Source organism: Leptonychotes weddellii, chromosome 10, assembly GCF_054177405.1.
Source record: "Leptonychotes weddellii isolate Sample4059 chromosome 10, ASM5417740v2, whole genome shotgun sequence".
Classification (NCBI taxonomy): Eukaryota; Metazoa; Chordata; class Mammalia; order Carnivora; family Phocidae; genus Leptonychotes; species Leptonychotes weddellii.
Window position 1 is genome coordinate 99,830,025 of NC_138378.1, and position 14,386 is coordinate 99,844,410.

At 35.1% G+C, this 14,386-nt stretch overlaps 1 protein-coding gene and 1 pseudogene across 1 annotated transcript in view; one reads left to right on the plus strand and one right to left on the minus strand.

Annotated features, from left to right (window-relative positions):
- Positions 1-14,386, minus strand: part of BIRC6 (baculoviral IAP repeat containing 6) — a 218,977-nt gene that overhangs the window by 132,522 nt on the left and 72,069 nt on the right. The window contains exons 15-23 of the mRNA XM_081797299.1: positions 14,218-14,349; positions 12,001-12,179; positions 10,893-11,026; positions 9,997-10,158; positions 9,768-9,899; positions 8,538-8,635; positions 6,959-7,106; positions 6,439-6,586; positions 3,896-4,026 (exon numbers count right to left, since the gene is read on the minus strand). Coding sequence (XP_081653425.1) covers positions 3,896-4,026; positions 6,439-6,586; positions 6,959-7,106; positions 8,538-8,635; positions 9,768-9,899; positions 9,997-10,158; positions 10,893-11,026; positions 12,001-12,179; positions 14,218-14,349 — 1,264 coding nt within the window. The remainder of the gene's footprint in view (positions 1-3,895; positions 4,027-6,438; positions 6,587-6,958; positions 7,107-8,537; positions 8,636-9,767; positions 9,900-9,996; positions 10,159-10,892; positions 11,027-12,000; positions 12,180-14,217; positions 14,350-14,386) is intronic.
- On the plus strand, positions 2,461-3,037 carry LOC102734651 (activated RNA polymerase II transcriptional coactivator p15 pseudogene; annotated as a pseudogene).

The window sequence follows — 14,386 nt, forward strand, 5'->3', positions numbered from 1 at the left end:
AAGGATGAATACCCAACTTTTACATCAACATGGATGGGACTGGAGGAGATTATACTAAGTGAAATAAGTCAAGCAGAGAAAGTCAATTATCATATGGTTTCACTTATTTGTGGAACATAAGGAATAGCATAGAGGGACATTAGGAGAAGGAAGGGAAAAATGAAGGGGGGGAAATCGGAGGGAGGGATGAACCATGAGAGACTATGGACTCTGAGAAACAATCTGAGGGTTTTAGAGGGGAGGGGGGTAGGGGGATGGGTTAGCCTGGTGATGGTTGTATTAAGGAGGGCACGTACTGCATGGAGCACTGGGTGTTATACGCAAACAATGAATCGTGGATCACTACATCGAAAACTAATGATGTATTGTATGGTGACTAACATAACATAATAAAATTAAAAAAAAAAAGCAGAGTTGCATAAAAGCAACTTAGTGGCCATTCACATTAATATGAAACAGTAACAAGTGATTTAGATTTTAAACGAGGAAAAAATAATGAACCAGCTACTAATACTAGCTATTACACAATCTGTTAAGAATGCATAAAATCAGAATACATTATTTCACGTCAACTGTATAAATATGACACTAAGTAAAAACTGAAGAAACATTCTAAAATATTATCAAGATTCATCTATAAATACATCTTTGTATTTGGTATATATTATCAATTTTAGAATGAGGCCTACTACTTTATAATCATGAAAATACATCTGACCCTTGAACAATGCTGAGGTTGGGGTGCCAGCCAAGCTCACAGGCAAAAATCCACATGTAACTTTTGACTCCCCCAAAACTTAACTACTTCTATCCTACTGTCGACCAGAAGCCTTACAGATAACACAGTTGATTAACATATAATTTTCATGTTATATGTATTATATACTTTATTCTTATAATAAAGTAAGCTAGAGAAAAGAAAATGTTAATAAGAAAATGATAAAGAAGTGAAAATACTTTTACAGTACTGCACTCTATTTATCGAAAATAATTCCACATATAAGTGGACCCGCACAGTTCAAACCCTTGTTGTTGAAGGGTCAACTGTAGTTTAAATTAGCCTATGTAGTTGAAAAGAATTAAAATAAAATAATTCACATGATCACAACTATGCGAACCGTAAAACCACAGCAAGACGACAAGACAGAAGAACACAAAAGAATTAAAAGTGTTATGTGGTATGGGGGAAAGGGGTTATTATCAGTACTGTCCAAATTTTCTGGAATTAGCGCTGCTTTAAACAGAATTCTTTAATAGATAAAATTAAACAGAAACCAAAGATGGAAAGAATGGGGAGATACAAAACTATCAACATCTGAAGGACTAAATTAAATGCAAGACTAAATTGTCATATCCCTGTTCTCCAACATTTCATGCACAACATAGGACCTGACACATGTTAAAAAAAAAAAAAAAAGTATTTATTGAGCACTTAATACTAGACATGAGAAATACATGAGAAAAGGACAGGCCCCAGTTCTCATTAAACACCTACTCTGTGTTACAGGTTACTAGACACTAGACAACTAATCATACATCTGAACTTTAAAAAAAGTGCTTACCCTACAATCTAGCATTTGCAGTACAAAGTATTTACCCAAAGAATACAAAAATACTAATTCAAAGGATACACACACCCCAATGCATATAGCAGATTATCTACAATAGCCAAATTATGGAAAGATCCCAAATGTCCATTGACTGATGAATGGATAAAGAAGATATGGTGTATACAATGGAATATTACTCAGACATAAAAAAGAATGAGATCTTGCCATTTACAATGACATGGATGGAGCTAGAGAGTATTATGTTAAGTGAAGTCAGTCAGTCAGAGAAAGACAAATACCATAATTTCACTCACGTGGAATTTAAGAAACAAAGCAAATGAACACAGGGGGAAAAAAAGAGAGAGGCAAACCTAGAAACAGACTCTAAGAGAACAAACTTATGGTTACCATATGGGAGGTGGAGGGGGCGATGGGTTAAACAGGTGTTGGGGATCAAGGAGGGCACTTGTGATGAGTACCAGGTGTTTTAAGTTAAGTGTTGAGTCACTAAATTGTACATCTGAAACTAATATTACACTGTGTTAACTAATGGGAATTTAAGTAAAAACTAAAAAAAAAAAAAGTGCTATGTTTTACTTAAAAGAAGTTCAAAGGACTAGTAAGTCCAGGGGAAATCAGTCTAAGCCAAGGAGTAATAAAATACTTTCATGATGAGGTGATGAGATTTATGGGAAGAATGACATTTTTACGTACTTATTCCAAGCAGGGGAAACCTGGCAAAAGAAACAACATGAGTGAAATCTCTCCAGTAGGAAGAAGTATGGCACATTGGAGGAACTAGAGGAACAAGGTGGCTGGAGGAACATTTCTCAATCCAAACACCCCTCTATATATCTTTAAAATGATTAAGAACTCGCGGTTCTCGGTCAGGTGCAAGCGAGCGAGAAGGCAGTTCAGCTACGAGAGCGGAGCAATGCCTCAATCAAAGGAACTTGTTTCTTCAAGCTCTTCTGGCAGCGATTCTGACAGTGAGACTGACAAAAAGTTTAAGTGGAAAAAACAAGTTGCTCCAGAAGAACCTGTGAAGAAGCCAGACTGGTGACACTTTGAGAGCCCGGTCATCCTCTGAGCAGAGCGGCAGGGGCAGCGGTGGGAACACGCTCCAGACTGGGAAAGTGAGCTACGCCAGTGCTCGCAACTTTAAAGGGAAAGTCCTAATTGATATTAGAGAATATTGGATGGATCCAGAAGGTGAAATGAAACCTGGAAGAAAAGGTATTTCTTTAAATCCCGAGCAGTGCAGCCAGTGGAAGGAACAGATTGCGGACACTGATGACGCAGTAAGAAAGCTGTAAAATCAGAGCCACATGAGACCTGTACTGTTCTAGTTGTTTTAATCTGTCTTTTTACATTGGCTTTTGTTTTCTAAATGTTGTTTTCCAAGCTATTGTATATTTGGATTGCAGAACAATTTGTAAGATGAATACTTTTTTTTTAGGTGCATTATTAAAAGTGTTCTGAGTGAAGCTAATTGTCAACTTTATTAAGGAGGATTGCTTTGTGCCTGCCACCTAGTGTAAAATAAAATCAAGTAATAGAATCTTTAAACAAATAAAATAAAATGATTAAGAACTCTTAAAGAACTTTCATCTATGTTGGTTGTAGATAGATATTCATAATAGCAGAAATTTTAGGATGAGAATAACTCATGTAATAGTAATAAATTCATTAGATAGAAATAGAATACTCTGATGAAAAATAACCATCTTCAGACAAAAATAACTTTATGACAGTGGCAATGTTTTACATTTTTGCAAAATTCTAAAATCTGGCTTATCGGGACGCTTGGGTGGCTCAGTCGTTAAGCGTCTGCCTTCAGCTCAGGTCATGATCCCAGGGTCCTGGGATTGAGCCCCGCATCGGGCTCCCTGGTCAGAGGGAAGCCTGCTTCTCCCTCTCCCACTCCCCCTGCTTGTGTTCCCTCTCTCGCTGTGTCTCTCTCTGTCAAATAAATAAATGAATGAATGAATGAATGAATAAATACATAAACAAATAATCTGGCTTATCAAAGAGGGTAATTGTATTGTCCTTTCCATCTCCACATTGTGTGTTGCAGGATGTTGTTTTGGAAGAGCTTTACCAAAAAAATCTGGCCTATCACAGATACGCAGTTGGAAAGGGAATATTTAATAGTCTTACATATTCAAAAACTTTGGCAAGTGGTAATACTTTTTTTGAAGATTATCTGCAATCTGGTGTCTGAAATCTTTTGTTGTTTTTTTTTTAAAAGTAGGCTCCACACAGTTCAAGCCACTGCAAGGCCTGAACTCACAACACTGAGATCAAGACCAGAGCTGAGACCAAGAGCTGGACGCTTAACTTACTGAACCATCCAGGTGTCCCTGGTCTCTGGAATCTTACAGATGAACTTCTCAAACTCTATAATGTTAATATTAATTGGACTTCCTGTACTTTTAAGGAATCTCTTACCCACTTGGAAAATACTGGTTGACCACTATATACATATGTTAACACATTTCATTATATGTATCAGAAAATGACATTCAGTAATATCAACATAGGCCACCAGAAAAGTTGTTATATACTGGGAAGCTGTCAAGCTCACTGGATGAAGCAAGTTCTCCAAAATTCTAATTTTTACTTAAAAGCTCTTTTAACTCTGGCAAGAAACACTATCAATTGGATGGATACTGATAGGCTTTTTCTATTCATTTTTTAAAAAACACCTACCAAACAATCAAGTATGAATAAACATATTTTGCACATCAGTCATTCTTGCAGTAAAAACGGTGTTCCATAAAATAAGCAACTAGTTCAGCTTGTAACTCAAACTGCCCAAGTGTGTTTCCTTAAAACAACCATGGTATTTCAGTATGAAGCAAAAGTGCTTCGTGCCTATTTCCCATTTCATTACAGAATACTTTAAACATGACTATCAAGAGGTTCAAAACTTAATAAAATTAGTAAGTTTTACTGCCTCATCAGGGACATTTTAAAGTGAAACTCACATATCTTTCATTGCAAGGGCAGAGTAGAGAACATCACACTTTTGCACAATTAGTACCAATGTCAATGCAGTGAAAAAGGCAAATAATATTGTTCTATCACGAAGATAGTTGACCCACGGATTCCCTGAAAGTATCTCAGAGACCCTGAGCGGGTCTACGTACCACCCTTTGAGAATCACTAGACCAGAGAGAGGAGATTAACGGAGGCAATGGTACTAGATTAGGTGGCAAGGGAAAGAGAGCCAGATCATATAAGATTTTATATGCTGAAACAGGGACTTTGGACTGCAGGGTAAAGCAAAGACATGAAAAGTATTTTAAGGAGAGAGGTAAAGTGATCAGGTTTGCATCCAAAAACGATGGCACTCATTGCAATGTGGAGAATGTACTCAAGTGAAGCAAGAGCAAGGCAGAAAGACCAGTTAGAATGCTATTACTGTAGTCCAGATTCAAGATGACTGGCTTTCCTGTAATCATGTGATCATGGGAAGCAAGAGAATAGATTTGAAATATATGATGGTGTAAAAAGAGATAGGGTCTGTTGACAGCTTCAATGTGGAGGCTGCGAAGGAGGTATCAAGGATGAAATTCAGATTTCTGATGTGTGCCAGTGACACCATTAACTGAGAAAAGGAACACCACACAAGGATTAATGGTGAGAAATAAAATGAGACTTTCAGATGGAGACTTATGTCATGATTTCTAAGTCTCTTCTTTATTGAGTGTGCAGCTCTCGTGTATTTAACTCCCTGGCCTGACCTGAGCTTTATGGTCTTTTCTTTACACTCTCTCCATAATGAATCTCATTCTATCCTAAGGTATACAGAAGGCATCTATATACTGAGTTCTAACCTCTCCTCTGACTTCCACTCATAAACTAATGTGTCACTTGGACAGAGAGATCAGCATAAAGTAGGCAGAGCCTAAGTCATCAAGCAGAGGAGGTAACACATACCCACGGCAACATAAGCCACTAAAAAGTTAAGTAACAGATTGGTAAGTATAGTATGATCTCTTTCATTAAAAATGTTCATGAATATGTGTAGCAAACAAGTCTAAACAGCTAAACATCCTGTTAACAAAGGTAATCTAAGAGGGTGGAAAGGTTGTAATTAAGGCACTTTACATTTTATTTTATTTCTATATTTGATTTTTCCCTTTTGCTTTTTTTCACAATTCATAATTTACTTTAAAGTAAAAGAAAATGAAATTAACTCCCCAAACTGACTGCTACTTCATGTGATAATTATCGTACTATGTTTACCCAAAATTCTAACACTGTGGTTTATGGCAACACTTACAGTAAGTTCAGTAAGATGGAAGAAAATAGTGCTCATTGTTTTCAATAACAAAACTAAATAAACACCAAACTATAGCACCTGAAAAGGTTATACATTCAATCCTAAAATCATATTCTTTCAGAAATGTACACAAGAATACATGTAACACTGTATAAAGTTTAACTGAGTATGCTAGTAGATACAGAAAATTTTTTTTCTATACTTATTACTATAAATATATATTCATTTTATTTTCTGAAATATGAAATAAGACATTCTTTGATTTTGTGGACACTGAAGGCATACCAAACAAAACGGAAAAGGCTACAATAAATAATCACATTTTAAAGTCTCTTATGAGCATTAAAGTTATACTGACATGCAATGAAACACAAAAAACAAACAAAAAACAAATTCACAACCCTTCCCAAAATAACTTCAATTTTTTTTTTTTAAAGGGAGAAGTTATGAAATAAAGGCAAACAGTTTCATGATTCACAGATGTTAAGGTTAAGTCCTGAAGAATTTTAGTTTTTCAAGACAGAACATAGTCACTACAGTCTGTTAAGTCAATGGCAGCTTAAACCAAATATGTAAAAATCAGAAATTCCTTTAATAAAAGATGTTACTACCTGAAAGGACATCTGACAAATCAATTTCATCTGACTGGACACCAATGCTGCTGTTGTATACATTTTTACAAGAAGAACCGCTCATCTCCAAATCAAAAAGGACTGGATCAAATGGTGAGCTATATAATCCGTATCTGAAAAATAAAATAATGTCCTAACAATTTTCCTGTCAGCCATCTAATTAACAAATTACCTATTTCTTTAGTTTTGAAAGCAGTGTGACACGGGGCAAAAGGAAACACTAACCAGATTTTAACCCACTAAATTCAGTGAATCTCAGTTTTTATATAATTAGTCCTCTAAATAACCATTTTCAGGACCTTCCAAATTGTAAAAGGAATTATTTCAGAGAAAACAGAGGAGAAGAAAACCTTAGGCTAATATTTTGAAAAAGGCAATGCATAAATATATTTCTGCAAGCAAATACATATACCGAGAGAGTTCTGTGCAAAGCTGGTATCAAATCCTGCAAGGCCCACTGTTAGTCATTACGTGTAACAAAATACCTTGTCTGAAGTAAAGCTTCCATTGGTGTTAGCCTGTCCTGTAACTGTTTGGACACAGCAGTAAGCAAAGATGCACAAGCTGTACTGCACCCAGCCAAATCTTCATCTTTAACATAATTCAGTAAGACAAAATACCAATAGACAGAACCTGAAAACAATAAAAACAAATCAATGTTTCTTTTCCTCATTGTTCCCCAACAAAGAGAACTTCAGGTTACGTATTTATCAGTAAGTCCCCTTACAAAACAACCTCTAAAGAATGGACCAATTCCTTGAAGGACACTAAGAGGACAGTGACAGAGAATTTGAAATATTTTTTTTAAGGAGTATATAAGTCAACCTAGTCATTTAGGTTCTCAGTAACGTGAGATGACACTGAGGGACATTTTAGAATAGCTGGAAAAGTACAGAGGTATCAGATCTTCCAAGCCATCCTTCCTGAAATACTGTTTGGTTTATACTAAAATTTTCAAAAACAATGGATAGCTATGAGGTACCAATAACACACACTGCCAAGTGAATATAGTCATCCTATACTGTCAGTTAGAGAGATACAAACCCACATGGTTAAAAAACGATCAGCATGATGCACTTTAAGACTTTTATAAAATATGAGATATCTAAGTACTAAATATACCCCAGAACTTAAGCATCCTACCACTAAGAATATTCCCAAGAAACTATTTTAAACTCCAAGACTATTAGAGTAAGCAATCAAGTCCAAAACATTCTACTCTATAGAACAGAGAGTTAACAGTTCTGCCCAGTTTATGTCCAAGGTAAACATACAGATTCTTTATGCAAATTAAGATATTGATAAAATAACCATTTATCAACTAACTTTGAGCAGGTTCTTCTACAATACCACAAAGATCAAATCCTTGTGAAATATATAATCCTTGTTGAGTAAGTTGATTATTTATTAAACAAAAGACTATAAGAAATGTCTACAAAAAGATAACATTAGGTTTAGAAGGACAAATCAGTAGCTCTTCATAGAAACAACAGCATTAAGAATATTTTTAAAATATTTTTAAAATATTCATTACTTGATATATGTGCTATTTTAGGGGACTGCTTTGTAAAGTACTACTTGGTAACTACATTCATTCTTTTTTTTTGTTTTTAAACACCACATTCACTCTTCAATGGCATTTCTATAGTCTTCAGGTGCTGGAAAAACCTACTGGCCCCTTTTAGAGAGTCCTAGTTTGCCAAAGTGCCTACCAATCACACACAACACCTGCATGAAGCATTCTACTTATGTCATCTCTCTGGCTCTTGCTGGCATTTTAGCAAATTTGTGATATCTGATCTAAAGTCAGTGAATGACCAAACAACTCAATGATTTTAATGAAATACAGAAAAAGCATGAATTAAGATGACTTGCTATTTACTGAACTCTCTCACTTCTTCCAAGCTCTGCCCATCTAATAAATCACAATTTATCAACCCCTTAGAGAAGCTACAGAAAAAAGGCAGAATAACCAAGGAAAAAAATACTTATAAATAATCCCAAATATATTGTGAGATATTTCCTAGGACTACTGCTATTTGTGATTAAACTAATTTCACATACCACCAGTTGCCGCTGCAGGTAAAAATGACATATTATCAAGTAAGGCCTTCAATAGAACAGATCCAAATCCTGGTTGACATGGGTCACATTTGCCATTACTGAAAAAATTTAAAAGAAAATATGTAAATACATCACTCAATATCTAAATTCAATCCTAAACATGGTGTAGTACCTAAGAAAACAATTTAAAATGTATTCATAAAGATTACAAAAAAAAATCTGCCCTAAAGCCCTATATACACACAGAAAGATAACAGGGACTGATTATACTAAGAGTCTTTGTAACGGTTTTCTTTACCAAAAAGGCTAACAAACACGTATAGTCAATACTATTAGTTTTTAAACATTTACTAGATGGTTTAAGTCTCAGGGTCTAGAAAAAAGATCTGCACAATGTTACAAATAAGCCTGGTAAGACTGTCATATAACCGGGAATAAGGCTTATTAGGAGAAGAATCCAAAGACAACCAGGGAAGATAAAAACAAAAGTGGGGGATGGGATCCCCTTACCAAACTCCCGAAACTGCTACTAATAGGCAAAGAAGCCTAGCAGACTACTTTAATTAAGGGGCGCCTGGGTGGCTGTCAGTTAAGCATTCAACTCTTGATTTTGGCTCAGGCCATGATCTCAGGGTGGTGAGATCAAGCCCTGCGTCGAGCTCTGCACTTAGCAGGGAGTCGGCTTGAGAGTCCCTCTCTCCCTTTCCCCGCTCACGCATGCTTCTAAATAAATAAATAATAAATAAATAGATAGATAGATAGATAGATAGATAGATAGATAGATAAAGGACGCCTGGGTGGCTCAGTCGGTTAAGCGTCTGCCTTCGGCTCAGGTCATGATCCCAGCGTCCTGGGATCGAGTCTGACATCGGGCTCCCTGCTCAGCGGGAAGCCTGCTTCTCCCTCTCCCTCTGCCTGCTGCTCCCCCCTGCTTGTATTCTCTCTCTCTCTCTGTGTCAAATAAATAAATAAAATCTTAAAAAAAAAATATATATATATATAAATAAAATCTTAAAAAAAAAAAAAAAGACTTTGCAAGATGACATTTTCTCCTAAAAACCTGAAATTCTTTCTTAGTATCTCAATAACTCTCATCAACTTTTGAAAATCCTCTTGTTATACATTCATTCGATAAGTATCAAATTACAGTACAGACACAGCTATCACCTGCCAAACTGCAAGCGCACCTACAAACTGGACTTTCAACAACAACAACAAAAAACCACCAACCTAATGCACAAAGCTAGAAATCGGGCACACTTATGGGCTATGCTTCGTCCTGCCTCAAAGAAGCAAACACGCACGATGTCTGAAAGACATTTTCGTGTTTTTGAAAGCAGGCTCTCATTTCCCTCTTTGGAGCTGCAAAACAATAGCAGACATTTAGACTCATCTTGAACTTCTATTCATAACATCCAAAGGGCAATCAACAGTGTTAAGTAAAATCTTAATTATTAACCTTCCAGGTCCATTTGAATGTACTCCAGCTAACCAACAAAGGGTATCCAGCACAAGGCTCTGGGCATGTTCTGTGATTTGGCCATCATCTGCTTTTCTACAAAGAGTGTTAAGAAGCTTCTCATGAAATTCTGAAAACTGTAACATAGCACATCGTTGCACTCTAAAAAAAAGAAAATATAAATACATTAACAACCAAAACAGAACAGTTAGACTAAAGCTATCACAACCTGGTTGGCCATATATTTCATTGTGAATCATGAATATCACAATTAAAAATATTTTTTTTTGAAAATTAAATATTACAATGGAATGTTGATCTCTTATTAATGTTACGGTATTAAAAGATTTAAAACAGCATATAAGCAATACTTGGTTCACAGAAAGTTTTAAAAGAAATTAAGTTTGGGGCGCCTGGGTGGCTCAGTCAGTTAAGCATCTGCCTTCGACTCAGGTCATGATCCCAGATCGAGTCCCACGTGAGACTCCCTGCTCGGCGGGGAGTCTGCTTCTTCTGCCTCCCTACCCACGCTCATGTGCACTCTCTCTGATAAATAAAATCTTTTAAAAAATAAAAGAAATTAAGTTTAATAACGTATTATATTCTGACGAAGAGTGAATAAAACCTCAAATTATATTTTTTTCCTCATTCCACAAATACCATTATTTATACAAATACAATATTCCTGATATACTCCAAAGCACTTTATATATATTATGAAGTAGAAAGGTAATTCATACCCTCACTGAGATTATAAGTACTTAAGTAAAATGGAAAGCAAACAAAAATTTTCAAGTAAAAGTCAGACTTAAAAATTTTATGTGTTGTATTTTCCTAGAATTCTTCTTTTGTACATTTATTACTATAAGAATAGAAAGAGAAGGAAATGAGGTTACCTTTCCTTAGAAATTGAAGTTTTCTTAAATCTCCGAATGGTGACTGAGACCTCTTGCAGTAAGTCACAGCCCCGGAGGTTCTCAGATTTGCGGGCACCACTTGCATTTTCATTCTTAACATTAGATGATTTTTCCTAAACATATAAAAACAAATAACTCAATGAACAAACAAACAAAACTAAAAAATTATTTACTATTTAAAGTTTTTAAAAAAGAAAATAAGTGAATTGTGACTATCAAAACATATGTATCAAATTAAAATGACAGCCTTTACCCTCATATTCAGTAAATGACTAAATTCCCCCAGAATTATAATGGGGAAAAAAACAAAGTCACTAACCCAATGCTTAAAGATTAGAAAGCCAAAGTCCTGAGACCAAGTCCCAGCCACAGCACTTATAAGCGATATGAAATATGACCGCTCCCCAATCTCTAAAGTTCACTCACTTTCAGTATGAAAAATGGAGATAATAGTAGCACCTGCTCTGCCTACCTCAGAGTTATTTTGAGGATTAAATCAGATAAAGTACACAGAAGTCCTTGAAAAATTGGAAGACCTATACAAATATAAGATGATTGGTGTTACTGATATTGCTACTGTTGCTTATGAATAATGATGATAGAGAAACAAAAATCTCCAGAGTTCAGGAAAATCCAAGATCAGACAATTATGAAGAGACTGCATGGTACACAGTTACTTGTAGAAAATCAACCTTGAAATTAGGATTTATCTCTAACACTACTCCCCAACTTCTCTTCCTGCATCCTCCCAAATGTTTACCAAAAAAAAGTGGTGAGTTACCAGTAAAAGACACAGACATAAACTCTAAAACCTAAATAAGTATTATGGCCTAAAATAATCATAAAGGGAAGTATCTGCTAACAATTACTCTCTTCTGAGTATACTTTATAAACATTTGCTTAAAGTTAATTCAAAATATATTCTTCTTAATTACATTTTTAAAGTCACTGCAAAGAAAAATTATAAACAAACCAAGTATCTATTGAAAAATCAATGAAGGGTCATACTACTTCCAATTGTGTGTCAAATCTTGTCCATAACGTTTATAACAGCATTGTTGTGGTTCAAAATGACACTGCTTCATACCTTGCCTGCTGCGACTTTTGCCAAGAGTGAAGCAAGTGAATAACCCTTGTTACTCTGGTGTTTTAGGGATGGAAGTCTTACTACAGGGCGTATACCACCATTACAGATCTCATCTGTTCCTCTTTCATTCACTGCCTTGACGTGGATTAAAAAGGAACGATATTTTCCTCCTGCCATACCTGAGGAGCAGCACAGAATGGGAAAAATAACTAAATCACCAAAAGACCAAATTGTTTTTCATCTTCGTAGAGCAAGTTAATTCCACAAGAAAAGTACACTTGACTGGAATTTTCAAATCATACTGTTTGAGTATAATCATCAAATAACCTTCATATGTTGGCAGCAAAAGAACAAAAAGCCCAGGAGTTATACAAACACTGTAAGACAGAAAATTCTAATTGTTACAAACATTTTGCATATTTTTCCCCAATGAAATTATTCATTTTAATAACAGACATTTTGTGAACTACAGAAAAACACACACAAAAAAACTATCTTTAAGGCACTACCCACAGATAATGATGGTATCATTATGTGAATCCATCTCGTCTTTTTATGCATGCATGCACACACACACATATACATAAGCACTGCAGTATTAAGATATGAAAAAGCACAGGCTTTGGAGTCACTACCTGGGTTTGAATAATGGCTCTGCCATTTATTAGGCATGTGACAAATTAATCTCCTGTGGTTTGATTCTTTCAAATGTAAAATGGGAGTAATAACAGTACCTACCTCAAAGACAACTCAAACACAACTGTGCATGGCACAAAGAGAGCACTCAATAAATATTGGTTATTACCACCAGTACATTTTATTCTCTTTTAACTAAATTAAGACCATACCATACATATCTAAGTAAAATATATTGTAAAAATACCCTCAAAATAATACACTCACCAGTAAACCATCAGCCTATTGGTACCTTGCAGGTATTAAATCTTTCTCTAATTACAAAAACTATCTTTCTTGTTTCCCACTGATTGGCCGGCCTACTGTGCTAGCATTACACTGTTATACTCTTATTGCTGTATTATTATTCTATGTTCTAGTATCTGACAAGACCCTCTCTCTCTCTTTTCTTTTTCCAAACTTCTTTGATCCATATCATCCTTTTCCTCTAAAAATTAAGCAATCATTTTCTCCAGTTCCAAAGACTTTCGAAGAATTTGGTGAGAAAAAAAAATCATTCTTGGTAAATTCTAGAAAAATTAATACTTTTGAGTTGAGTCTACTGAAATGCATGTCATTTAATTGCATTCTCCATTTTGTCAAAGCCAACATCTTTGTTTTCATATACAAATTTAAGTTTCACATCATCATTCAACAAAGGTAACTTATACTTGCAGCAATATGAGAGATTTCATTAGTCTTGCTGACTGCTATACCCCAATATGCAGCGTAACACACTACAGGATCTCATAAACTTAATAAATGAATCAGGGTGTAGTCAAGAGAACACATTAAAATTTCTATATATGTCTGCAACTAAAGGTAAATATGTAAATGTAGACAACTGATATGAAGGGAATATATACAAATTAAAATAGTTGTTATCTGGGTGGTCAGGTATTTTCCTGGTTTGAGGAAGAACTACATATCCCACCACACCTCCAAAATAACTTTAATAATGGAGCTAGGTATTTTGTTTGTTGGCTTTTTAAATTTACCCTGGGATACAAAAGCTGATATATAAAAGTCCTACTACTGCAATATCAATCCTCTAAATAATAGCCAATTATTAATATACATTAATTCATAATGTGTTTATGTGAGACACTCAAATAATTACATCTGATATTATCAAAACTCTTCTTTTATTAAAAACCCTCTTAAGGAAAATATTATAACAATATACAACTAAAGACACAGGACTCTAAGTTGATGGGAAAGGCAACCATGCCAGAATATGTCACCTGATGACTCAAAAAAGCTCTGCGATATCACACTAAGTTACCATATATTCATTTTTTTTAATGCTTTCCCAAAAAGCACTGAGACCTCCAAAACACAGAAAGTAGTATATTGGAAGTTTCACATAAAATTACAGTCACTTCTGAGAGGAAATGAGCTCAGCTACCAGGAAACTGATGGAACTGTTAATGTAAATCCCAAACAAAACAAAATCTTACTTTTCTGAGATCAGTTTTAAAAAAAATCTATTTTTCCAATGTGGCATTATTCAATCTGCTTTTGTAAAATATGTTACTTCACCTTTAACAAGTTTGGGGCTTGTTAATGTCAACATCCCAGCATGCCCTGATAGATCAAGGCCACTAGCAAGCCATACTGGTCCACACAGAATGTCTTCTTTATGATCTTCTAAAAATGGACATAATCTCAGACCTAAAAAGAATACATATTTTCTTTTAAATTAGTTTGT